General features: G+C 43.0%; 1 protein-coding gene and 1 long non-coding RNA gene across 5 annotated transcripts in view; one reads left to right on the forward strand and one right to left on the reverse strand.

The window, feature by feature from the left end:
- The window catches only part of smtnb (smoothelin b), a 362,626-nt gene that overhangs the window by 75,752 nt on the left and 259,240 nt on the right, over positions 1-27,634 (forward strand). For all 3 annotated transcript variants that reach the window (XM_043715564.2, XM_043715563.2, XM_043715562.2), the window contains exon 2: positions 19,681-19,841. In XM_043715564.2, coding sequence (XP_043571499.2) covers positions 19,681-19,841 — 161 coding nt within the window. The remainder of the gene's footprint in view (positions 1-19,680; positions 19,842-27,634) is intronic.
- The window catches only part of LOC148145364 (uncharacterized), a 180,828-nt gene that overhangs the window by 49,987 nt on the left and 103,207 nt on the right, over positions 1-27,634 (reverse strand). The gene's annotated exons all lie outside the window — the stretch shown is intronic.

Here is a 27,634-nt window from a genome sequence, read left to right on the forward strand (position 1 = left end):
TTACTGAAGTCCGTATAGATCACGTCCACTGCTCTACCCTCATCAATCCTCTTTGTTACTTCTTCAAAAAACTCAATCAAGTTTGTGAGACATTAATTACTCATACACAAAACCATGTTTACTAACTCTAATCAACATTAGAGTTGCGGTGCGTTTCAGAGAACACCTCTGGGACACCCGGACCAACCAACCCAACCACCCTGTGGCTCAACACTTCAACTCCCCCTCCCACTCTACCAAGGATATGCAGGTCTTTGGACTCCTCCATCGCCAGACCACAACAACATGACGGTTGGAGGAAGCGCGCCTCATCTTCCGCCTAGGAACCCTCCAACCACACGGGATGAACTCTGATTTCACCAGTTTCCTCATTCCCCTTCCCCCACCTTGTCTCAGTCAAATCCCTCGAACTCAGCACCGCCTTCCTAACCTGCAATCTTCTTCCTGACCCCTCTGCCCCCACCCCACTCCGGCCTATCACCCTCACCTTGACCTCTTTCCACCTATCGCATTTCCAATGCCCCTCCCCCAAGTCCCTCCTCCCTACCTTTTATCTTAGCCTGCTGGACACACTTTCCTCATTCCTGAAGAAGGGCTTATGCCCGAAACGTCGATTCTCCTGTTCCTTGGATGCTGCCTGACCTGCTGCGCTTTTCCAGCAACACATTTTCAGCTAACTCTAATCCGTCCTTGCCTTTCCAAATGCATGTAAATTCTGTCTCTCAGGATTCCCTCCAAGTTGCTCACCACCAATGTCAGGCTCACCAGTCTACAGTTCCCTGGGTTTTCTTAAATAGTGACACCATGTTAGCCAACCTCCAGGCTTCCAGCACCTCACCTGTGACTATCGATGATACAAATATCTCCAAGAGGCCCAGCTTTCACTTCCCTAGCTTTCCACAGTGTCCCAGGGTATACCTGATCCAGTTCTAGGGATTTGTCCACCCTTGTGTTTTAAGACATCCAGCACCTTCTCCTTTGTAATATAGACATTTTTCAAGATGTCACCATCTTTTTCACCACATTCTGTATCTTTCACTGTAAATACTGATACAAAATACTTGTTTAGTATCTCCCCCATCCCCAGCCACACACAGCTGATCTTTGAGGGGCCCTATTCTCTCCCTCGTTACCCTTTTGTCCTTAATATATTTATAAAATCTCTTTTGGATTTTCCTTCAACCTGTTTGCCAAAGCTATCTCATGTCCCCTTTTTGCCCTCCTGATTTCCCTCTTAAGTATATTCTTACTGCCTTTCTACTTGGATTGACTTGATCTCTGCTGTCTATACCTGACATATACCTTTTCTTACCCAAACTTCAACTTCTCTAGTCATCCAGCATTCCCTACACCTACCAGCCTTTCCCTTAACCTTCACAGGAATATATTGTCTCTGGACTCTTGTTATCCCATTTCTGAAGGCTTCCCATTTTCCTGACATCCCTTTACCTGCGAACATTTGCCCCCAATCAACTTTTGAAATTTCTTGCCTAATACTATCAAAATTGGCCTTTTTCCAATTTGAACTTCAACTTTTAGATCTGGTCTATCATTTTCCATTGCTATTTCAAAACTAATAGAATTATGGTTGCTGGCCACAGTGTTCCTCCACTGACACCTTAGTCACCTGCCCTGTTTTGCCTTATTTCCCAAGAGTAGGTCAAGTTTTGCACCTTCTGTAGTAGGTGCATCCACATACTGAATCAGAAAATTTTCTTGGACACATTTAACAAATTCATCTCCAACTAAACCCTTAACACTATGATGGTCCCAGTCTATGTTTGTAAAGTTAAAATCCCCTACCATAACTACTGTATTATTCTTACAGATAACTGAAATCTCCTTACAAATTTGTTTCTCAATTTCCCTTTGACGATTGGGGAGTCTATAATACAATCCAAATAAGGTGATCATCCCTTTCCTATTTCTGTTCCACCCAAATAAATTCCCTTTATATATTCCCAGGAACATTCTCCCAGAGTACAGCCATAATGCTATCCCTTATCAAAAACACGACTCCCCCTCCCCTCTTGCCTCCCTTTCCATCCTTCCTACAGCATTTGTATCCTGGAACGTTAAGCTGCCAGTCCTGTCCATCCCTGAGCCATGTCTCTGTAATTGCTATGATATCCCAGTCCTTAATGTTTTAAGGGATTAAAATTTGGAAGGTAACAATGCTGTTGGACTATTAGAAATATTGAACAAGTATTCTGTTGTATTTAGGTTGATGTGTGGCCCCTGCAGATAATGTTGTGAAAATAGTATGTCAACTCTTAATTGCTAATCCCTAAACCATCTATTATTTTGGTAATATTTCTCAATCTGATTGTACAGCGATGTGTTAATCATTTGCAATCAATACATTGAGGAGAGGTGATTTGTGGTTTGGTTCCTCTTTTGGATCCTACTTGGTCACTTGCAGCCTGGTATACTTTGGGAAGGTTTCCTTTACCCAAGAGTGACTGTAGTCTGAATCTTTAAGACTGCTTTTACTACTTTTGACTATACATGAGATTATGTTTCAAGGAAAGTTAGTGTGTCTTGATTTCATTTCCATAAGATATCCTATTTCTCTCTGGTATAGATTATTCCTTCCCTCTTTTCTGACACTAGAGCATAACTGCCGATATACTGTTGTAGTATCATATGCATCACTATCTCATTACTGTCTAATAGGTAGCCAGTGAAAGTAGTTGGAGACAGGGGAGGTATAAAAGTAGGAGTCAACAATAGGCATTCATTTTAATGCAACTGGAAATTGACTCCAGAAAGCACTTGAGTGTTGAACTATTCGTTATGTTGGATGCATGTGGAATTATGGAAGACATTTACTCAGGGCCATACACTTCTGCCATGGGTCTTCATCTGACCCAAGTCTGATTCTTGACCTTCAGATCTTTGGGCATCATGGGCAGCATTTCTCACAAAGTAATGGGACTTGGAATACAGGATTTATTTCCTTTCTTTCCTTCTGTGGCAGTGTCCTGCCTCATCATTTAAGACCTTTTGGAGTCAAAGCATGACGCAGTTTAATGGATAAATTATCCTCATTTTTGACCAATTGGTAGCAATCTCCTCTCCTCCATTAAGGTCAATACAGCTATGTTTCAAAGAAAACTTCATTGTGTTTTGATATCATTCCATTGTCCTCCCCAGAACACTGGTCATTTGAGAATTGAGGAAAAAAATGATTTGCTGGTGGAGATGCTTTTCAGCCAAATGGACACAATGTCCAGTCCATCTATGTTGATGTTGTTGCAGGAGTTTTGGCCGCTAGTTTCAAGAAAGATTCTATCTACGTTTGTTTGTCAGTCTGTATATAGAGTCTGGAGTGTGCAATGGAGGTATTGGTGGTGGAATTTCTCTAGCATTCTTGTTAGTCATGGATTCACAGTCCAGGTCTGATTGCACTATGGGAGTGTGAAGATAACTGGACTGTTTAGTAATATGTTTGTTACTTCGCGGACTTGCTGTTGTAGGTTGTATTCAGACGATGATGCATGATAGCCCCTGTGGAGTATCTCTGACAATGGATATTCACCCCATCAAAGTTAAGCTGCCCTCTGTTGTGATATTAACTCCCTGGATGGATACACATTTGTTTTCATGCCAAAATTAAGCTTGTCAAATATGGGCATACATGACTGAGGTATGTGGATAACTGCAGGGTACTTGCAATTGGTCTGTACCTAATTTGTAAGCCACTCCTGATCCCTTCAGGGCTGCATGCGAGAGCCTCAGCCTGACCTTTAATATTGCTAAAAACAAGACTCCTATTTAGTCAAATATTTCACCTCCTATATATGCTCAAAGATAAATGTCTGAGCACTTCTCATACTTTGCAGCCACACTCTCTCAAAAGGTTGCTATTTATAAGGGATCAAACACTAGATCTATTAGATCCTGGAGGGGACCTTGGAGTGCAGGTTCATAATTCCTTAAAAGTGGAGACATAGGATAGTGAAGAAGGCGTTTGGTGTGCTTTGCTTTACTGGTCAGTGCATTGAGTTGGAAGGTCATGCTGCAATTGTACAGGATATTAGATTAGATTAGATTATTTACAGTGTGGAAACAGGCCCTTCGGCCCAACAAGTCCACACCGACTCGCCGAAGCGCAACCCACCCAGACCCATTCCCCTATATTTACCCCTGCACCTAACACTACGGGCAATTTAGCATAGCCAATTCACCTGACCTGCACATTTTTGGACTGTGGGAGGAAACCGGAGCACCCGGAGGAAACCCACGCAGACACAGGGAGAATGTGCAAACTCCACACAGTCAGTCACCCAAGGCGGGAATTGAACCTGGGTCTCTGGCGCTGTGAGGCAGCAGTGCTAACCACTGTGCCACCGTGCCGCCTCTTATTAGTTAGGCCACTTTTGGAATAGACAATAGACAATAGGTGCAGGAGTAGGCCATTCAGCCCTTCGAGCCTGCACCACCATTCAATATAATCATGGCTGATCATTCCTAATCAGTATCCTGTTCCTGCCTTATCTCCATAACCTTTGATTCCACTATCTTTGAGAGCTCTCTCCAACTCCTTCTTAAATGAATCCAGAGAGTGGGCCTCCACTGCCCTCTGGGGCAGAGCATTCCACACAGCCACCACTCTCTGGGTGAAGAAGTTTCTCCTCATCTCTGTCCTAAATGGTCTACCCCGTATTTTTAAACTGTGTCCTCTGGTTCGGCAGTCGCCCATCAGTGAAAATATGTTTCCTACTGCCAGAGTGACCAATCCTTTCATAATCTTATACATCTCAATCAGATCCCCTCTCAATCTTCGAAACTCAAGGGTATACAAGCCCAGTCGCTTCAGTCTTTCAGTGTAAGGTAATCCTGCCATTCCAGGAATTGACCTCGTGAACCGACGCTGCACTCCCTCAATAGCCAGAATGTCTTTTCTCAAATTTGGAGACCAGAACTGCACACAGTACTCCAGGTGTGGTCTCACCAGGGCCCTGTACAGCTGCAGAAGCACCTCTTTGCTTCTATACTCAATTCCTCTTGTTATGAAGGCCAGCATGCTATTAGGCTTCTTCACTACCTGCTGTACCTGCATGCTTGCCTTCATTGACTGGTGTACAAGAACACCCAGATGTCTCTGTACTGCCCCTTTACATAAATTGATTCCATTGAGGTAGTAGTCTGCCTTCCTATTCTTGCTACCAAAGTGGATAACCATACATTTCTCCACATTAAACTGCATCTGCCCACTCACCTAACTTGTCCAGGTCACCCTGAAATCTCCTAACATCCTCCTCACTTTTCACCCTGCCACCCAGCTTTGTATCATCAGCAAATTTGCTAATGTTATTGCTGATACCATCTTCTATATCATTAACATATATTGTAAAAAGCTGTGGTCCCAGCACGGATCCCTGCGGTACCCCACTGGTCACTGCCTGCCATTCCGAAATGGAGCCGTTTATTACTATCCTTTATTTCCTATTAGCCAACCAATTTTCAATCCAATCTAGTACTTTGCCCCCAATACCATGCACCCTAATTTTACTCACTAACCTCCTGTGTGGGACTTTATCAAAAGCTTTCTGAAAGTCCAGGTACACTACATCTACTGGATTTCCCTCGTCCAACTTCATAGTTACATCCTCAAAAAATTCAAGAAGATTAGTCAAGCATGCTTTCCCCTTCATAAATCCATGCTGACTCTGTCCTATCCTGTTACTACTATCCAGATGTGCAGTAATTTCATCCTTTTATAATTGACTCCAGCATCTTTCCCACCACTGAGGTCAGACTAACTGGTCTATAATTACCTGCTTTCTCTCGCCCACCTTTCTTAAAAAGTGGTATAACATTAGCCACCCTCCAATCCTCAGGAACCGACCCCGAATCTATTGAACTCTGGAAAATAATCACCAACGCATCCACGATTTCCCAAGCCACCTCCTTCAGTACCCTGGGATGCAGACCATCAGGCCCCGGAGACTTATCAATCTTCAGACCTAACAGCCTCTCCAACACCAAATCCTGGCAAATATAAATTCCCTTAAGTTCAGGTCCTTCAGCCACTGTTACCTCAGGGAGATTGCTTGTGTCTTCCCCAGTGAACACAGATCTGAAGTACCCATTTAATTCTTCTGCCATTTCTTTGTTCCTAGTAATATATTCACCTGTTTCTGTTTTCAAGGGCCCAATTTTTGTCCTAACCATTTTTTTGCCTTGCACATACCTAAAAAAAGCTTTTACTATCCTCCTTAATATTCTTGGCCAGTTTACCTTCGTACCTCATTTTTCCTCTGCGTATTTCCTTCTTAGTAATCCTCTGTTGCTCTTTAAAAGCTTCCCAGTCCTCAGTTTTCCCACTTATCTTAGCTATGTTATACTTTTTTTCTCTTTTAACTTTATATATTTCTTTACTTCCCTCGTCAGCCACGGCCGCCCATGCCTCCTCCTGGGATCTTTCTTCCTTTTAGGAATGAACTGATCCTGCAACTTCTGCATTATACACAGAAATATCCGCCATTGTTCCTCCACGGTCATCCCTGCTAAGGTATTGCACCATTGAACTTTGGCCAGCTCCTCCCTCATAGCTCCATAATTCCCTTTATTCAACAGAAGTACTGTCACTTCCGACTGTACCCTCTCCCTCTCAAATTGCAGATTGAAGCTTATTGTATTATGGTCACTACTTCCCAATGGCTCCTTCACTTCGAGGTCTCTGACCAATTCTGGTTCGTTACACAATACCAGATCCAGAATTGCCTTCTCCCTGGTCGGCTCCAGCACCAGCTGCTCTAAGAATCCATCTCTTATGGATTATTTGTGCAATTCTGGTCTCTTTCCTATCAGAAGGATGTTGTGAAACTGAAAAGGGTTCAGAAAAGATTTACAAGGATGTTGCCAGAGTTGGACAGTTTTTCCTTTTAGGGAGAGGCTGTATAGGCTGGGGCTTTTTTCCCTGGACCATCGGAGGGGTGACTTTATAGAGGTTTATAAAATCATGAGGGGCATGGAGAGGGTAAATAGACAAGGGCTTTAGCCCAGGGTATGGGAGTCCAGAACTAGTGGACATAGGTTTAAGGTGAGGGGGAAAGATTTAAAAGGGGCCTAAGGGGCAACTTTTTCACAGAAGGTGATGCGTGTATGGAAAGAGCTGCTAGCGGAAGTGGTGGAGGCTGTTACAATTACAACATTTTAAAAGGCATCTGGATGGGTATATGAATAGGAAAGGTTTAGAGGGATATGGGCCAAGTGCTGGCAAATGGGACTAGATTAGTTTAGGATATGTGGTCGGTATGGACAAGTTAGATGAAAGTGTCTGTTTCCATGCTGTACATTTGACTCTATCGCTCTATTGCATCAGATCAGCCACTGCCTTATTCATTACATTTATTTGTAAAACATCTAGAGACTTTTCTCTACTTTGGAAATTTTGTAAAAATTTAATATCACTCCTAATTCAAGAGAGTAGGAATGGAATCTCCTGAACACTGATGTAATTAAATTCCACTTGTTAGATGAAGATAATTTCAATACTACTGACTGTGAAAAGGATTTACACCTTGATGTGGGGGCAGGAACTGAGGCAGTGGGTGCATAATTTCCTGCTACCAAATTTTGTCGATTTCCTGCCATTTAGATCACTAGTAATTGTTTCCTTCATCTTCCTGAATACAATCTGGCAATGTTTTTGTTTTCGATTAATGCCAGATTAAGTTTTTTTTAACATGCTTGTCAGCTTGTTCAAAGCCAGTTTTCAATTTTTATGTAAGGTTAAGTATCATGATGGATCTGGAACAAACAGGGATCCAGACATCACTGCTCTACTCAATTATGAGGACGAATAAAATAGTACACAACTGAGGGAGGCATCTGTTGGCATGTAGTTGCCATTTTGTGAGCTGTATTAGCGGAGCAAATGTTCTGTGTACTCGGACAGTTTGTGTCGAGTTTATAGCCCTATAGGCGTTGTGGGGCCATCATTGTGAAAAGGTGTGGGGCATCAATGATCATGACCATGGAGTGCAACTGATTTCAAGCTTGACAACAGCAGGATGTGAGATTGAGAAAAGGACAAGAAGCTACAAGAATTAACCGCTTCAGGAGCATATTTAGTGACATCTGCATAAGGTGGAAAGAGGAGGGGAATGAGAGACAGGAAAGCAAAGGTCTTGCCTCCAGCATTGTACAGAAGATATTACTTGGACAAGTCAGTGAATTAGAAGATGCCCATTTAAGAAGATGGTACCTGTCTTGTGTCTTTTCTGAGGAGGACCTCGTGGCCTCACAATACTGTTTTCTCTGCCCTGGCAATTGCTGTGAAAGTGTGCTGTTTAACTTCTTTGCTTCTTGGCTCATTCCAAGGATTAGCAATAGACCTTAACAGCATATCTCATGCAGTAGACCATTAATATCTTGCAGGTCACTTCTGTTCTTTTTGCGCGTACTGCACAGTTTTCACAATGTTTAACATTGTGACCTTTGCAGACACAATGAGACTCCCCTCTATTGCTGGATTCACAAAGATTCCCAAAGAAATTGCATGTGGCCACCATAATACCAAATGAATGGTCAGTGGGATTCATCAACAGAAAGTGCTCAACACCACAAATTTTCAGCTGGTGTACAACAGTACCAAAGGGCTTCATCTATGCGTGTGACCACTTTCCTAGTAGCTCCTCTTAATTCTTTCACAGTACCATAGATTTTCATGTCATTATCTTAGATTAAGATTCCCTCCAGCATGGAAACAGGCCCTTTGGCCCAACAAGTCCACACCGAACCTCAGAGTAACCCACTTTCATTTCCCTCTGACAAATACACCTAACACTGTGGACAACTTAGCATGGCCAATTCACCTGACCTGCAGGCCTTTGGACTATGGGAAGAAACCGGAGGAAACCCATGCAGACACAGGGAGAGTGTGCAAACTCCACACAGACAATCACCTGAGGCTGGAATCGAACCTGGGACCCTGGTGCTGTGCAGCAGCAGTTCTAACCACTGAGCCACCAAGTCAACAAGTGAAGACTTTTGTGTGTTGCACATTTTCATTTCATTGTAGCCAACATTTCTTGGCTCAAGTTTGTGAACAGTTTAATTTTCCATAAACAGCTTATCCAAAAAAAGCATTACTTCCAAATGACATTGCTGCCTCGTACAAACCATGATCATGACTCATTTGTTTTAAATAATTGTTCAACGATCTTGACAGGATTTTTAAACAAAAGTCTGTTGATTAATTGTGAACATTATTAAACGCTGCATACTAATGTTGTTCAAGTCTATACAATTAAATTACATCTGAAGATGTTAAGAAATGTTGGTCAGGTAACACTGTTTCTATTTAGTTGTCAGGAAAGCAGTTTGACTAGGATTTCATCATCAATGAGTTTGTAATGTTTTCTCCACTTCTGTTGACTTCCAGTCCATTTTGTTTAAACTGCTTGTGCACAAAGACCATGCAGGTCTCCAGACTTTCTTGACGTCAATTAGTTAAACACATTAAAATCCCACTTTGTGTAGCAGACATTATAATGGGGCCCTGCCCCTCATTCATAGGGTCATACAGATGTACAGCACGAAAATAGACTTTCGGGACAACTTGCCAATGCCCATCCTAATCTAGTCCCATTTGCCAGCACTTGACCCATATCCCTCTAAACTCCTCCTATTCATATAACCATCCAGATGCCCTTTAAATGCTGTAATGGTACCAGCTTCCACTACTTCCTCTGGCAGCTCATTTCCATACATGCACAACCCTGTGTGAAAAAGTTGCTCCTTAGGTCCCTTTTAAGATCTTTCCCCTCTCACCTTAAACCCTATACCTTCTAGTTCTGGACTCCCCCCACTCCTGGGTCATATTAACCCTATCCATGCTCCTCATGATTTTATAAACCTCTCTAAGGTCACCCTCTCAGCCTCCAATGCTCCGGGAAAACAGCTCCAGCCTATTCTGCCTCTCCCTATAGCTCAAACCCTTTCAAGTTTCACAATATCCTTCAGATAGGAAGGAGACCAGAATTGCACACAATATTCCAAAAGTGGCTTAACCAATGTTCTATACAGCCAGCCACAATATGACCTCCCAACTCCTCTATTCAATACTGTGACCAACAAAGGAAAGCATACCAAATGCTGCCTTCACTACCCTGTCTACCTGCGGCTCTACCTTCAAGGAACTATGAACCTGCACTTCAAGGTTTCTTTGTTCAGCAACACTCCAAGACCTTTCCATTACGTGTATAAGTTCTGCCTTGATTTGATTTTCCAAAATGCAGCACCTCATTTATCTAAATTAAACTCCATCTGCCACTCCTCAGCTTATCTGATCAAGAGCTTGTAATTCTGAGGTAACCTTCTTCCCTATCCACTACACCTCCAAGTTTGGTGTCACCTGCAAACTTACTAACTATACCTCTTGTGCTCAGATCCAGATCATTTATAGAAATTCAACTGAACATTCTTGATGTGCAATCCAATTATTATTATTTAGGCTGTTTAGTAATGGCATGCATCACTACTAAGTCCTGCATTTTTTAAGTCCACATAAATGAAAACATTTGTAGGAGAAGTTTCTGGACTGTGATCAAGAGCTGAAAGCTTTCTTTTGTTCTTCCCCCAAATAGATTATTTGTTTCAATTATTGAAGCTGAAATCTTCTCAGTTTGTATAACGTTTTGTATTAGTGTTTTTTCACAATGAGTCATGAATGAGGTTGAGGGGCAATATGGTGGACACAGAACAAAGAGTGAGAACCTATCTTGCACATATCTGTAAACTTTCAATAGTTCCACATTTTTAGGTATAAACTGATTTTTAGGGGAGGAGCTTCAATAGAAAAACTGTCCAAAACATGTGAAAGTTCATATAACTGGAACCTGACTAGTAATAGAAGTTTGGAAATTTGACTAAGTAGACAAATTGGATGGATGACCAGTTTGGCTGCAATTCCATGACTCTTACAGTTGGCAGAAACCTAAAGGGACCTGAGAGAAGGTTGCCTGCCTCTCCGTTTTGATTGATGAATGGAATGTGGTATGTGGAAGAAATAAAATTATGTTTTGTTATAATACCAAAGATGTATTAAGTTCATCGGTGCAAAAAAGGGACAATACTTTGTGATTTCTAAAGAAAATTCTCTCAACCAGCACCACTGAAACAAAATGTATGTTCATTAAATACATAGCTGTTTATGGTTTATCCTTGTATCCAGATTGGCTGCTGCCATTCCTTGCATTGTTACAGTGACTAAACATTGCAGCTATTTAATTATTAAGCATTTTGGGATATTGTGAGATCATGAAAGATGTTTGATGGATACAAGTCATTCTTTTCCCTTAGATTTCAAAAAATGTAAATGGAACATTGGTCAGGATTTTAACACGTGATGTTAAAGAATGGTGGCATCATTTCCATCGTAGCATGGGAACTTATCTTTCACAAACATGTATCTCACCTCTATTTATGCAAGCAAGATATTGGATGTGGCAAGTGAGACTGAAGAGCTTGTCAGTGCCTGGAATTTCTGGCTTCCAAGGATCTGGCACAATTTGTGAAGCCTAGCTTGCCACCACTTCATACGTTGCAAGGAGGGAACTGCCCCTCAAACTGTGGCATTCATCCCTAAACTGTCACGAGATGGCAGAGTAAAACTAAGCTTGCTATCTGCTTCATGGATAAAGATCATATGGGACTAATTGATTGGAAGAAGGGGAGAAGGCCAGTGCTCTTCCTGGCTGACTGCAACAAGAGTCTACCCATCAAACTCAGCCAGCCAGGTCAAAGATAGCAGCACATGAGTGTTGCCTCCTAAAAGGGGGATGACCAGTATTGCAGAAAGCAGGATAAGCGGCACTTATGTGGCTATCACTCTCTCTAACTACTGCAATTGCATTTCACCAAGGCTCATGACTGCAGCTTTCTGTATTGCATGCATCATGTTTACTCAGGCTCACACAACTTAACTTCAACAACTACTGGCTCTTCCAGCCCTCTTGCTTCCTATTAAGTCACCCCTTGTGCTTATGCATGATTATCAACTCCTCTTGCATTTGTTTCTATCATACTTCGTCCTCCTTCAATTGTAGGAAAAACTGGCTCACAATCAAGTTGAGGAATCCAAAACAGGCAGGACAGTGGTGGCGGTGACAGACATCTGGCTCCTCGTTCCCTACAAGGTGAGGGAACTGGAGAAAGTCATACAATGCAGAAAAAACCCTTCAACCCATCGAGTCAGCACTGATGTAACAACCACGAAAGGTGCACCAATCCCAATTTCCTGCATTTGTCTCAAATCCTTGAATGCTATGATATTTCAAGTGCTCATTTAAATATTTGTTAAAGGTTGTAAGGTTTCCAACTTCCACTACCATCCCAGGCAGTGCATTCCAGATTCTCACTATCTTCTGAGTGAATTTTTTTTTCTCTCAAATCCCCTCTGAATCTCCTGCCTCTAACCCTAAAACTATGTCCCCTCATGATTGACCCCTCAACCAAGGGGTACAGCTGCTCTCTATTCATTCTGTCCATTCACTTCATAAACTTGCACAGCGGGCAAGGGAGAACTAGGACAGATCATGTGGTGAAAGGGAGACAACATTAGACTACCAACCCAGTACCTCTATTGTGCGATGCTCCTCTGATTAATACCAACACTGGCACATTCTTGCTTTACACCAGCTAGTCATTTTCTCTAATTCCTTCCCTCTTATGCAGATTTTAGGTGCCCTGGGAATGTCCAGAAGCATGTGGACACAACCTGAAACCCTCACTGATAATTCCAACTCTGAGAATGCACCAGCAATCACCCGTACCCTCCAGCAGCAAAGAGACCACCACAATAATACTCAGTGTAGATTAGACTTGGGAGCACATTCTGGTGAGCGTATTATTAACGCATCTCCACAGCCAATGGAGGAAGGAAAAACCTGAAACCTCTAGTACAGTAGACTGCTAGTGACCAAGCACTCACTCGGATCCATAAGTAACCTGCTGAACCTGCAGAGACGGTCACAAAAGCATCTGGCATTTGTGGCAGAAACATTTAGTAGGCTGCCACAAAAGATGGAGTCTGTCTTGCATTTTTAGCTCTCAGCAGGTCTGGGCTATCTAGGCCAAAATGCTTCAGGAGATAGCTACCTAAGTATTCCAAATCAATATGGCCAATCACAGTCACCCCAGCTGTAGAGTCAGGTCTGCATCTAGGAATAGGAAGGAGAGGAAGAAGTTACCATACTGAAGGCATATCGATGATATGGTTGCTACACCACTAAATACACCATACTTTTTTCAATGTGTTTACACGGTGCATTAACCAAAGTCCTGGATGCTTATGCTGTTGGGTGTTCCCCTCCATTGGGCCACCTATGAGCTAATACTAATCTGATGCCTTTAAGGGGAGGCATCGCATGTCAATACCAGATCTCACTTGGGATACCAGTACCTTTAAAGGATGAAAAGCGTTTCTTCACTTGCCTCAAAGTTATGGTTTTGGCTAAGTGACCATTTCCAAGGCTGAACCTTTTTAAAGAGTTTATGCAAAGGTGTCAGGTTATGTATGAACTTCACGAAATAATTCAACCGTGCAAAGAAAGACCTGAGGTCTGGTACATAAGTAGGAGCATGGGCATCTTTGCCCTCACTTTATCTTCAAATGGGTGTAACCCGGTCTCGTCAACTCTGTTACTCATGTAGGTTATTTGGGATGCCTGGAACGCATTTTTCCCTTTTAAAGCATACACCGGCCTTCCAGAAATGTCTAAAGACTATGTCCAAGTTCTCTAAGTGCTCCTTATTAGTCTTCCCTGATATTAGCACATCATCTAGATAAATGACAATCTGGGATAAACCTTGTAAAATGATCTTCTTCATCTGCTGAAAAATTGCAAAGGCTAACGATACCCCAAATGTCAGTTGTTATATTGATACAAACCTTTTTATGGCTATGAATTGTGACATACTTCTGGGAATCCTCATCAAACTGCATTTGCTAGAATGCATGGCTAATGTCCAGCTTTGCATGTAAATCCTCCAGATGCAAAAAGCGGTTTACTGTTTGTTTAAAATCCCAACAAAGGCAAACCACCCCGTCTGCTTCACAATTGGTATGGCTGGTACTGCCCATTCCCCAAACTGGACTAGTTTGATTCCTTCTGATTTCTGCCTACACACTTGCCATCAAGACAAATGGCACTGGGTGACCCTTTCAGAATCATGGAATTGCTTCCTGATCAACATGCAAGGTGGTCTTGGCTCTTTGGTCCCTAGACCTTCCTGAAAAGCTTCTGAGTATTTAATTACGACTGCACTCAGGCAGTCATTTTCTAATTGAAAAATGTTGAGCCAATCTACATGAATCCTTCTCAGCAAATTTCATCCCATCAAGTTGGTGCCCAAGCCTTTTACTGCAATCAGTGGTAACTGAACCAGTTGCTTCTTATAACAGACCAGAACTGAAGTTGTGCCCTTAAGCTGTCAAAGTTCCTCAGTATAGGTTTTCAATGTAGCCGAAGTCTTGCACAAACATAAGGATTGGAGTCCAGAGCGAATTTCCTTAAAGACTGGTACTACAGTCACTGAAATGGTTGTGCCAATATCGACCTCCATTAGAACCGGATGACCGTTTAATCAGATGTTTACTTTGGTTCAGATTAGGACGTTGCTAAGCAATTTAAGTGTTCTAAACCTGTTGCAAGTGGACTTTCCAGGGTGTGTACTCTTATGAATTCTCTTATTCAATTTAGGTTGAGTGGGACACTTTTACTGCCTTGAGTCTGCATACCGGCAACAATTACAATAGCTTGCTGGCTCAGATCCTCAAATTTTAAAGGTTTGGCTGAGGCTTCTTTGTTATAGGGCTTTGCTACGGGCTGACCTAGAGTCCGTCTGATCAGGCTATGGCGGGAGTGAGGTTATGCAATTGCCTTCACTCGAGCGGTGTTCCTCAAGCTCAGTTGAACTGACAATGGGTGTCCAGTTCCAATGGTATACCCTGCAACTCATATAGAGTCTTAGAAACAGCACAGAAACAGACCCTTTGATCCAACTCGTCCATGCCGACCAGATATCCCAACCCAATCTAGTTCTACCTGCCAGCACCTGGCCCATATCCTTCCACACCCTTCCTATTCATATACCCATCCAGATGCCTTTTAAATGTTGCAATTGTACTAGCCTCCACCACTTCCTCTGGCAGCTCATTCCATACATGTACGACTGTCTGTGTGAAAAAGTTGCCCTGTAGGTCTCTTTTATATCTTTCCCCTCTCACCCTAAACCTATGCCCTCTAGTTCTGGACTCCCCCACCCCACGGAAAAAAATTTGTTTATTTATCCTATCCATGCCCCTCATAATTTTGTAAACCTCTACAAGGTCACCCCTCAGCCTCCAAAGCTCCAGGGAAAACAGCCCCAGCCTATTCAACCTCTCCCTATAGCTCAAATCCTCCAACCCTGACAACATCCTTAAATCTTTTCTAAATCTGTTCAAGTTTCACTACACCTTTCCGATAGGAAGGAGACCAGAATTGCATGCAATATTCCAACAGTAGCCTAACCAATGTCCTGTACAGCCACAACATGACCTCCCAACTTTTGTACTCAATGCTCTGACCGGGTTCCACTTGCAGCATTTTCTCATGGTCAAGCCAGTTGTAGTCCTTCTTTGAAGTCCAGTTTTGTTCGAGCTCATAGGCACATTTTCATGTTTACATCATTAATCCCACAAATCAAACGGTCTCTCAGCATCTCACTTAAGGCTTAAACCAAAGTCATGTCTGCTAGTCATGTTAATCGAGTCAAAAAATCCCAATACAGACTCCACCGGTTCTCCAACTGCTGTGTAAAACTGATATTGTCTCAGAATTAGAGGAGACTTGGTGTTGTAATATTCCTTAACTAGAACTGTCAACTCTTGAAATATTTTAGTATCTGGTGCCTCAGGGATATTTAGGCTTGATCACCAGAAAAGCTGTAGGTACACAAGCTGTCAGAAGAATTACTGGTTGCTTTTTATTTGCTAGGATGTCATTTACCCAGAAAACTTAACTCATTCTTTCCAAATAGTGGGGTTGAATGAGTCAAACATCCCAAATAATGGCATACTGCCAAAAATGCTTACCCCAACTCAAAGATGACTTGAGTGAATTTCTTTAGATGTGTGCTTTTGTTGCCATTGAAATAAAGCCATAGAAGCCAGTATCCTGGCACTAGATCACCCTTTACTAACAGGTGAGAGCCCTTGACACTGATCCAGCTTCCTCAGAGCTAGCTCTCTTCATAAATAGAACCTGTGACAGTTCTGTTTTTTTTGAGGGTCTTTTTAAAAAATATAACCTATTTATCTGGTCAACTTGTTCAGGAATGTTATTACAGGGGAACCTTGATTATCCAAACGAGATGGGCAGGCACTGTTTCATTCGGATAATCGATCATTCAGTTAATTAAATGCCTTTCCTCTGGGGCTCAGAGCTTTTAAAGTCTGCCCCCCCCCCCCATTCAGGAGACTAGTAGCAGCACACAGTGCGCGAAACACTGCCCCCAACCACTCCCAACCCCATCCGACACCACACCCTGCCTGCCCCAACTCAGTCCAACACCATCCACTGCCCACCCCCAACCCTGTCCGACACCACACCCCGCCTGCCTCAACTCAGTCCAACACTGCCCCCTGCCTGCCCCTGCCCCCTCAACCCGTCCAACACTGTCACCGCCCCCCCCCCCTCCCAATCCTGTCCAACACCACCCTGTGCCTGCCCCGGCCCCCAACCCTTTCCAACACTGCCCCTACCCCCTCAACCCTGTCCAACACCGCCCCCGTGTCCCCCAATGCCATCGCCTACCTCTCCAAACCTGTCCAACACTGCCAGCGCCCCCCCAACCTGTCCAACATCGCCCCGCGCCTGCCCCCACCCCCCCCAAACCTGTCGAACATCGCTGCCCCCCTGCCCTGTCTAACACTGCCCCCTGCCCCCCAATTCCATCCAACACTGCTCCCAACCCTGTCTAATGCTGCCGCTGCCCCCCCCAACCCCATCCAACACTGACCCCGCCTGCCCCTGCCCCCCCAACCCCGTCCAACACTGCCCCCGTCCAACACTGCCCCCGCCCCCTCAACCCTGTCCAACACTGTCCCGCACCTGCACCCTCTCCCAACCCCGTCCAATCCCTGCCTCCCCAAACCCGTCCAACTCTCCAGGGTAGCTGGACTGTATATCAGCAAATCTCCAAAAAGTGTGTGCACACACATACAGCCACAGCCCCCCACACAACCTTTTTACTGCAACTTTTTGACAGGTTCCATATTTGCCCTGTACAATGTTGAAATGATTATCTGGGGATGAGGGTTATAGGATGCAACCTTCTGTAGAACTCCAGGGAAAGTGGGGAGAGAGAGAGAGCATGGGTGGTCCGTCATTTGGAGACGGTGCCTCTTTTAATCACTGTTGGAAACACATCTTTGATATAATGTTTATATCGGGACCTCAAGATCATCTTCGGATAATCTGATTTTCGGATAATCTGATTTTCGGATAATCGATAATCCTCTGTAAACACCTATAGAGCTAATGGGACTTGTACCCAGTCTCTCAGTTCAGGAGTAGGCCTGAAGGGCTAACAAGAGGGCTCCTTAAAGTAAAGGTAAAGGCACCAATGTCCCAGAAAACCACATTGACAGACAGATGACTAGTGGGGAGATTTTAACCAATAGACAATAGACAATAGGTGCAGGAGTAGGCCATTCAGCCCTTCGAGCCTGCACCGCCATTCAATATAATCATGGCTGATCATTCCTAATCAGTATCCTGTTCCTGCCTTATCTCCATAACCTTTGATTCCACTATCTTTGAGAGCTCTATCCAACTCCTTCTTAAATGAATCCAGAGAGTGGGCCTCCACTGCCCTCTGGGGCAGAGCATTCCACACAGCCACCACTCTCTGGGTGAAGAAGTTTCTCCTGAGCTCTGTCCTAAAAGGTCTACCCCGTATTTTTAAGCTGTGTCCTCTGGTTCGGCACTCACCCATCAGTGGAAATATGTTTCCTACTGCCAGAGTGTCCAATCCTTTCATAATCTTATACGTCTCAATCAGATCCCCTCTCAATCTTCGAAACTCAAGGGTATACAAGCCCAGTCGCCTCAGTCTTTCAGCGTAAGGTCACTGCATCTCAGATGAGAGGCAAGATTGAGAAGGCGGAACCTTTATGCTGACCTCTGCCAGTGTGAGAAGCGAACCCATGCTGTTGCTATCACTCTGTTGCAAATGAGCTGTCCAGCCAACTGAGCTAACAAATCACCCAGTCACTCCTGTTTAGATCTGTCAGCCAGGCCTCCCCAATTGGACCAGAGTAATGGCCCAATCAGTTAACTCATTCTGTGAGGTCCACCTGGCTGACCTTGTTACAATCTCTACACTAGTCATTGAGGTCTACAGTGCAGAAAAAATGCCCTTTGTCCAATCAAGTCTGCTTCAGTCAAAAACAATTACCTAACTGTTCTAATCCCATTTTCCAGCACTTGGCCCACAACCTTGCATGCCTTGGTATTCACAAGTGCAAATCTAAATACTTATTAACTGTTACGAGGGTTTCTGTCTATAACACCCTTTATAGGCAGTGAGTTCCAGCTTCCCACCACCCTGGGTGAAAATATGTTTCCTCACATCTCCTCTAAACCTTCTGCTCTTCAATTTAAATCTATACCCGATGATCATTGAACCCTCCATCAATGGGAAATGTTTCTTCCAGTCAACCCTATCTACTTCCTCATAATTTTATATATCTCAATCACATCCCCCCTCAATCTCCTTCGCTTTCAGGAAAACAACCCCAGTCTGTCCAATCTCTCTTCATATCTGAAACTCTGTACCTCAGGCAACATCCTGGTCAATCTCCTTTGCATCCTCTCCAGTAATAGGACTTGTATCTTGTGATGTGGATTCCAGAACTGCACATTAACTGTGGCCTAACCAACAGTTTATATAATTCCAGCATAACATCCCTGCTCTTAAATGCAATGTTTCGACTAATAAAGGCAAGTATACCATATGTCTTTTTGACCACTTTATCTATCTGTCCTGATATCTTGAGATTGGGATTCCACATACCAAAGTCCTTTGATCTTTGGTGCTTCCCAGGGTCCTGCTGGTCATAGATTTCCTTGTCTTAATTGTGCTGTCCAAGTATATCACCTCATATTTATCCAGACATTCTAGTCATTACAAAATTAGATTTTTTTCCATATTTTCTTGTCTTATGGTGTGGAAGTAGCAATTAATTGGTTTCATTTTAGGTTTTTGGTATTTTTAATCATTTGCAAAGCAGATTTTAGAACTGGAGGTTTGATTTCACTCAGTTCTGATAGAAAGTGAAGACTGCGGATGCTGGAGATCAGAGTCAAAACGTGTGGCATTGGAAAAGCATAGCAGGTCAGGCAGCATTCGAGGAACAGGAGAGTAGACATTTTGGGCATAAGCCACACTTTATGAATCTGATAGAAAGTCATTGACTTTAAACATTACTTCTTTCTCTCTTCATAAATACTGCCCCGACCTCTTGAACGTGTCCAGATTTACTTGTTTTGATTTAAGATTTTCAACATCTGTAGAATTCTGCTTCTGTATATTACTCACTGACTTGAATTGACTATCAGTAGTTTTATGTGAAAAGTTTGAATCTAACTGCAATTTTCCTTTATTTACCCAAAACAGCTTGAAGTGACTGATGACTTAGATGAGCGGAGACTTATTCGTTCCACTATATGTGAGCTGAGGAGGAAAGAACTGAAAGGGATGGAGGAAGCACTATCTTCCAAACGCTTTCGTTCTGAAAGAGCAAATGAACACCATGAAAACAAAGAGAATCGTCAACGGTAAGGTTACATACAGTACAGCAGTAAGTTTTAATACTTATTGCTTTAAATGAATACTAGTTTATTGAGCAGGGAATTGTACATTGGTGTTTCCTATATATAGAAACTTCCTTCTTGCTCTTTCTGGTACCAAATATGCAAATCTCATTAGTGCAGTTCCCTGATAACTCAGTAAGTAAACTTCCTTCCTGATGTGGACCTCGGCTATACAAAATTCCCAAGGCTCAGAAACTCTCTTTGTGCTAACACAGCTGGCATTAGTGGAAGCATTGTATTTCCTGAGTTTGCCTCTATATTAGAGAGAGAAAATAAGTGTGATCCCTGCTGAAAAGTGTGCCTGGTCAGTTGCTTCTGAAGATAGAATTGAACTCCAATGATAGCTTGTCTAGTGAATCTATTTGTGTGGGCTTATGCATGAAGATGGAGTTCAATCTGGATAAATGTGAGATATTGCATTTTGGTACAACAAATAAGGGTAGGGCTTATACAATTAATGATAGGGTCTTGGGTAGAAGAACCTAGGGGGTTCAGGTACATCATTCTTTGAAGTTTGTATCACATATAGTCAGCTGGTTAGAAAGGTGTTTGTCATACTTGCCTTCATTACTTAGTCTTTTCAGTATTGGAGTTGGGAATTCATGTGTCCTGTTCTGATCACCCAGTTATAGGAAAGATATTAAGCTGGACAGGATTCAGAAGAAATTTACCAGAACGTTACCAAGTATGGAAGGGTTGAGTTATAAAAAGAAAAGCTGGATAGGCTGGGACATTTTTCAGTGAGGTGTGGGAGGTTGAAAGGCGGTCTGATAAAAGTTTATAAGATATCGAGGGATAGATGGAGTCGTGGTAGTTGTCTTTTCCCCTAGGACGGGGGATTTCAAGATTAGTGGGCATATTTTTACGGTGAAAGGAGAGAGATTTAAAAAAGATATGAGGGGCAAAGTTTTTACAGACTGGTTCATGTGTGGAATGAACTTCCTGAGGGAGTGGTGGATGTTGATACAGTTGCAATGTTTAAAAAAGCTTTTGGATAGGTACATGAATAGGAAAGGTTTGGAAGGGTATGGGCCAGGAGCAGGCATGTGGGGCTAGCTTAGTTTGGGATTATGTTTGGCATGGTCTGGTTGAACCAAACGGTCCATTTCCGTGCTGTATGACTCTATGACTGTAAAAGTGGCCACTCAGATGAAGGAGCAACAAACCAGAACTTTGTTTAAATTTTGGGATGAGACCTATAAACTTTTGGACCATTAATAATTATAATAATTATAATGAATAGACTTCAAAAGTAAGATAATTGGAACTACAAACTTTAGAGGGACAAATGGACCCTTGAATCAAGGCCAAGCCTCCAAGAAGCTAAATTCCATGCTTGGGACCAAACACTGAGCATATAATTCTTGGCAAAAACAGTATTACACATCTGTGATAACACAGACTCTTCAACATGTTTAAAATAAATTAGTGAAGAATAAGAACAGTGCCAATGTTTTAAAAGTGACCAGCTGTAACCTGCTGAGCTCTAGTTACGTTTCACTCCAAATTCCAGAGAAATGTTGTTCTCGTATGAATTAGTACAAGGGGTCAAGAGATTTGACAACTGTTGTAATTTTAAAGAACTGTTCTGAAGAAGAGTTATATTGGACTCAAAATATTAACTCTATTTTCTCTCCACAGATGCTACAAAATCTGCTGAGTTTCTCCAGCACTCGTAATGTTTGCTGCACACTGCCTTCTTGCCAGTCCCTGTCTCCACTGCAATTATATCAGCAAGTTCTGTCAGGCCTGTTTTTCCAGCACACTCTGTTTTTGTTTCAGCAGTGGGATTGGCTAACCAACATGCCAGTGAGAATCAATTAAGGCCTTAACTGAGCAATTAATGTCCACTGAAGTGGACTTTTTTATTAAGCATTTACTGTCCATCCCTAGTTGACCTTGAAAAGGCAATGGTGAGTTGTTGTATTTAGTCACTGCAGTCCATTTGGTGTAGGCACACCTACTCTGCTGTTAGAGAAGAAGTCCCAGGATTTTGACCCAGTGACCATGAAGGAACACTATATAGTTCCAGGTTAGGATGGAGATGAGTAATATTGTTCCAGCTAAATATAAACAAAATAGGTGACAGGCATTTAGATTGAAAAATCCGAAAAGGCCCCACTAATCTCAATAATACGCATCATGTAATTCCTTGCCTTATAGTCCTACCAAATTGCATTGCTTCAAATTTTACAGCCCTAAACTCCATCTGCCACTGTTCTCCCATCTGACAGCCTGTCCAGAACTAACTTCCTCTCATTTAAAGTTTTCCTTCTTGCTATTTTCCACACTTATTTACATGTTCATTTTGCTTCTGCAGGAATGGGGGGGGGTTCGGCATAAGGAAAATAAATGAGAACTCAGTTTGTTAAATCACAATGATATCATCTCTCAGCTGATTGATCACTCCCTTGCACTCCTGCACAAATCACTCAAATGTGCCCTTAGGAGTTCAAGGATTAGTCTTGCACAGGCTTTCCTTGAAATAAAGAATAAAAAGTCTGCTTAAGGCTCACAGGACAAATAGTCAAAATAAAGACAATCCTTTAAAACATCACAGTTGGTCAACCTGTGTTGCTGCTCATTGTGCAAACTGACTAAGGTAGCTACTGCATCAATCGACATGCATCACTTCCTGTCATAACTATTTCGGTAATTATACCTTTTTCATGTAATCAATACAGCCTAACATGAATACATGCACAAGTTAGTAATTCACATGGAACATAATCATTGGCAACTACAGAATTATTTAACATGAAACATTTGACTCGCAAGAAGAAAATTTGAATGAGTGTTTTTCTGAGGTGTTGTCTATGCTTCAAAAACATTGAAGCATTCTGGTCATCAATTGACCAGACTTTGTAACCATGTCATATGGGTGTGATGTTGAACTGTTTGTTCCTTCACACCAGTGATTGTTTTGATTAGATGTGTACAATTTGCAATATATATATTCATTTTTTTTTACACACATATGCATAGGTGATGATAGTAGGTAGCATTGCGCATAGCTAGCAGAGATTACCTTAAGATGAAATTGATTCCTTCACAGTACTGTACTGTTTGTTCTTCTCATCTTTGTACAAACAAGGCTGTTTGCATACTGTGAATATTTCTGTTGGTCCATGTCTCTTGTGGATGTATGACCCTTCACCTCTGTCCATTGAATGGTGGCATGACTTACATGACATGTTTGTAAGTGCCTGTTCCTCTGCTGCATTGTTCTATGTTCGAAGATAAGCAGGTTGATTAAAAATATCATATGATTTAAAAGTTTTTGATTAGTGGAATTTTACTACATTTTCTTGAGAAAGAGAATTCTAATTAGGGTATCAAGCTGTCAGTGCCTTTTTATCTTATTTGGTCTAATGTAGATCGGTGTGATGGCAGACAATTTTGTTGGTAGATGGAATGGATATTAATGGATGTGATGTCAGTCAAGCAGGTTGCTGTGTCCTGAGTTATGTCAAGCTGATGGAGCTGATAGGAAAGAACTAAAAGGTGGGACAGGTTTGCAGGAATTTGATAAATGAATCAAGGAGAAAGTCCAGTGACAAGATTCTTGTGCTATCAAGCACATGAGGGAATTTTTTGGAAATTGGAAGTGATAAGTGGTGTGTTTTAGGGCAGATGTAAGAGTTTGTAGAGGTGATGTGAGGAAATGATTGAGAAACCTCTAATTATGATGCAGATTGAGTTTTTATGGCTGTGTAAGATGGCAAAGTTGAGGATAGAGGTGACCTGATGGTGGTTGACGGGAATGAGAAATTGGTAAGATGGTATAGGATGAATTAAAGTAATTATTCAAATAACGATGAAATGTTATGATAATGTAGGAAATATTAAATTTATTTATTTTAAAATAATTAATCATAAGTAAGAATACAGTGCTAAGTTTAACCACACTGACTTTTGATTTAAAGCAGATTTGTGCCATATGCTTTATTTATCTAGGATATACTTTTAGTTCATCAAACTGCTAGAACATTTTTCTTCAGCTTCTAATTATACACTGATTTTTCAAAATTATTTGAAATACTTGATGGCAGGTTTAAGAAAGAGATAATTCAAGGGAACTTGTGAACGTTTATAAAAAGTATGTGTATGCATGGGAGACAATGAAGAAAAGGAAATCACTATTGATCATTTATGTGTTGTAGCTGGTTTTATAAACATCAAATTAAAAGGCACTTTCAGCTTGATATCTGAATTAGAGTTCTTTTTCAAGAAAGTGTGAGTAAAATTCCACAACAATCAAAAACTTTAATCCTATGATATTTTTAATCAACCAATTTAACTTTGAACATAGAACAATACAGCACAGAAACAGGTCCTTCAGCCCACCATTTCTGTGTTGACTATCATGCTATTCTAAACTAATCCTATCTGCCTGTTAAGTATCTCTCTATCCTCTACCTGTTAAGAGACAGTGGACAGTGATGCCCATAAAACTTTGTATTTAAGAGCTTGGTTCTCTCCAAAGCTACACTCATACTTAGGTGTTATTGAAGAGACAGCGCACAGTGTCTATCAATACTCTTGATGCTTTTTGAGCAAGTTGGCAACTGGAGAGGATAGAGTGCTTTAACTCTCCTTTGTAACTTTGATTTAGCTCTCTTCTTCACCTTTTACAATTGCATTGGTCTTAATGGGCTCTGCATGTAAATTGAACAATAGGAAATATGGGTGAGTTAACAGTCGTGGTTAATAGGTGAAAATTGGAACAGGAACTTCGTGGTGGGAAACACCGTTTGGTTGACCTTTCAGTACTTCTTGAAAATAGAGCTTGTTTCTATTTTCTCGTTCAACTTCATTTTGATTTAGTTGAAACTTTATTGCTGCAGGTCAGGCAGCATCCAGGGAACAGGAGATTCGACGTTTCGGGCACAGGCCCTTCCTCAGGAATGAGCAGAGAGTGTTCAGCAGGAGAAGATAAAAGGTAGGGAGGAGGGACTTGGAGGAGGGGAGTTGGAAATGTGATAGGTGGAAAGAGGTCAAGGTGAGGGTGATAGGTCGGAGTAGGATGGAGGCGGAGAGGTCAAGAAGAAGACTGCAGGTCAGGAAGGCGGTGCCGGGCTGGAGGGATCCAGCTGAGACAAGGTGGGGGGAGGGGGGATGAAGAAACTGGTGAAGTCCAAATTCATCCCCTGCGGTTGGAGGGTTCCCAGTCGGAAGATAAGACGCTCCTCCTCCGACCGTCGGGTTGTTGTGGTTTGGCGGTGGATGAGTCCAATGACCTGCATATCCTCGGTGGAGTGGGAAGGGGAGTTGAAATGCTGTGCCACAGGTTGGTTGGGTTGGTTCGTCCGGGTGGCCCAGAGGTGCTCTCTGAATCGCTCCGCAAGTAGGCGGCCTGTCTCCCCAATATAGAGGAGGCCACACCGGCTGCAGCGGATGCAGTAGATGATGTGGGTGGAGGTGCAGGTGAATCTGTGGCGGATATGGAAGTTTCCCTTGGGGCCTTGGAGAGAAGTGAGGGGGGAGGTGTGGGCGCAAGTGTTGCACCTCCTGCGGTTGCAAGGGAAGGTGCCGGGAGTGGAGGTTGGGTCGGTGGGGGGTGTGGATCTGACAAGGGAGTCGCGGAGGGAGTGGTCTCTACGGAAAGCTGATAGGGGAGGGGAGGGAAATATATCCTTGGTGCTGGGGTCTGTTTGGAGGTGGCGGAAGTGACGGCGGATGATGCGCTGTACATGGAGATTGGTGGGGTGGTAGGTGAGGACCAGTGGGGTTCTGTCCTGGTGGCGGTTGGAGGGGCGGGGCTCAAGGGCGGAGGAGCGGGAAGTGGAGGAGATGCGGTGGATACTCCCTTGTCAGATCCATACCCCCCACCGACCCAACCTCCACTCCCGGCACCTTCCCTTGCAACCGCAGGAGGTGCAACACTTGCGCCCACACCTCCCCCCTCACTTCTCTCCAAGGCCCCAAGGGAAACTCCCTTGTCAGATCCACACCCCCCACCGACCCAACCTCCACTCCCGGCACCTTCCCTTGCAACCGCAGGAGGTGCAACACTTGCGCCCACACCTCCCCCCTCACTTCTCTCCAAGGCCCCAAGGGAAACTTCCATATCCGCCACAGATTCACCTGCACCTCCACCCACATCATCTACTGCATCCGCTGCAGCCGGTGTGGCCTCCTCTATATTGGGGAGACAGGCCGCCTACTTGCGGAGCGATTCAGAGAGCACCTCTGGGCCACCCGGACGAACCAACCCAACCAACCTGTGGCACAGCATTTCAACTCCCCTTCCCACTCCACCGAGGATATGCAGGTCATTGGACTCATCCACCGCCAAACCACAACAACCCGACGGTCGGAGGAGGAGCGTCTTATCTTCCGACTGGGAACCCTCCAACCGCAGGGGATGAACTTGGACTTCACCAGTTTCTTCATCCTCCCTCCCCCCACCTTGTCTCAGCCGGATCCCTCCAGCCCGGCACCGCCTTCCTGACCTGCAGTCTTCTTCTTGACCTCTCCGCCTCCATCCTACTCCGACCTATCACCCTCACCTTGACCTCTTTCCACCTATCACATTTCCAACTCCCCTCCTCCAAGTCCCTCCTCCCTACCTTTTATCTTCTCCTGCTGAACACTCTCTGCTCATTCCTGAGGAAGGGCCTGTGCCCGAAACGTCGAATCTCCTGTTCCCTGGATGCTGCCTGACCTGCTGTGCTGTTCCAGCAATAAAGTTTCAACTTTGATCTCCAGCATCTGCAGACCTCACTTTCTCCTTCATTTTGATTTAGCCCGCTCCCTTTCTCTCTTACATTTGGAGAGCTGCATTAACCTTAAAGGCCTTTGCATATAAATTAATCAATTGAAAAACATGGAATATTTAGTGGTGGTGAATAATCAATGAAAAATACAATGGGTGACTTGATGGTGGGGAGAAAAACCATTAAGATTGCTTTGTAATCTTAGAAAACATTTTTCACTGTTTACTATGCCACCAATTTTGGTGTGTTCCGCAAACTTACTAACCATGCCTTCTATATTCTCATTCACATCATTTCTATAAATAACAAAGAAAAGAAAAAGGACCCAGAACCCAATCTCTGTGGAATACAGCTGGTTACAGGCCTCCTGTCTGAAAGACAACACCACCATTACTCTGTCTCCTGTTATTAAGCCAATTATGTATCCAATTGGCAAGCTTACCCCGAATCCCATGTGACCTAACTTTACTAATTAATCTACCATGTGGAAGCTTGTCAAAGGCTTTACTAAAATCCAAATAAACAACGTCTGTTGCTCTGCCATCATCAATCATTCTAGTAACTTCCTCCAGAGGGACCTGGGGTTCAAGTACATAATTTTTTGAAGTTTATGTCACATATAGACAGGATGGTTAAAAAGGTGTTTGGCATACTTGCCTTCAGTGCTCACTTCTTTGAGTATAGGAGTTGGCATATTGAGATTGTACAGAACTTTGGTGAGGCTTCTTGCGGAATACTGTGTCCAGTTTTGACTACCCAGTTACAGGAAGGATATCATCAAGCTGGAGAGGGTTCAGAAGAGATTTACTGGGATGTTGATAGGTATGGCAGGACTGATTTATAAAGAAAGGCTGGGGCTTTCTTTTGCTGGAGCTTAGGACGTTGCAAGGTGACCTGATAGAAATTTATAAAATAGTGAGAAAAATAGATGGAGTTACTGGTAGTTGTCTTTCCCCTAGCCTAGGAAATGTCAAGACTAGTGGGCACATTTTTAAGGTGAGAGGAGAGAGATTTAAAAAGATGTGTGAGGCAAATTTA

The sequence above is a fragment of the Chiloscyllium plagiosum genome, unplaced genomic scaffold (assembly GCF_037043375.1).
Source record: "Chiloscyllium plagiosum isolate Xiang-an unplaced genomic scaffold, Cpla_swu_hap1 HiC_scaffold_24, whole genome shotgun sequence".
NCBI lineage: Eukaryota > Metazoa > Chordata > Chondrichthyes > Orectolobiformes > Hemiscylliidae > Chiloscyllium > Chiloscyllium plagiosum.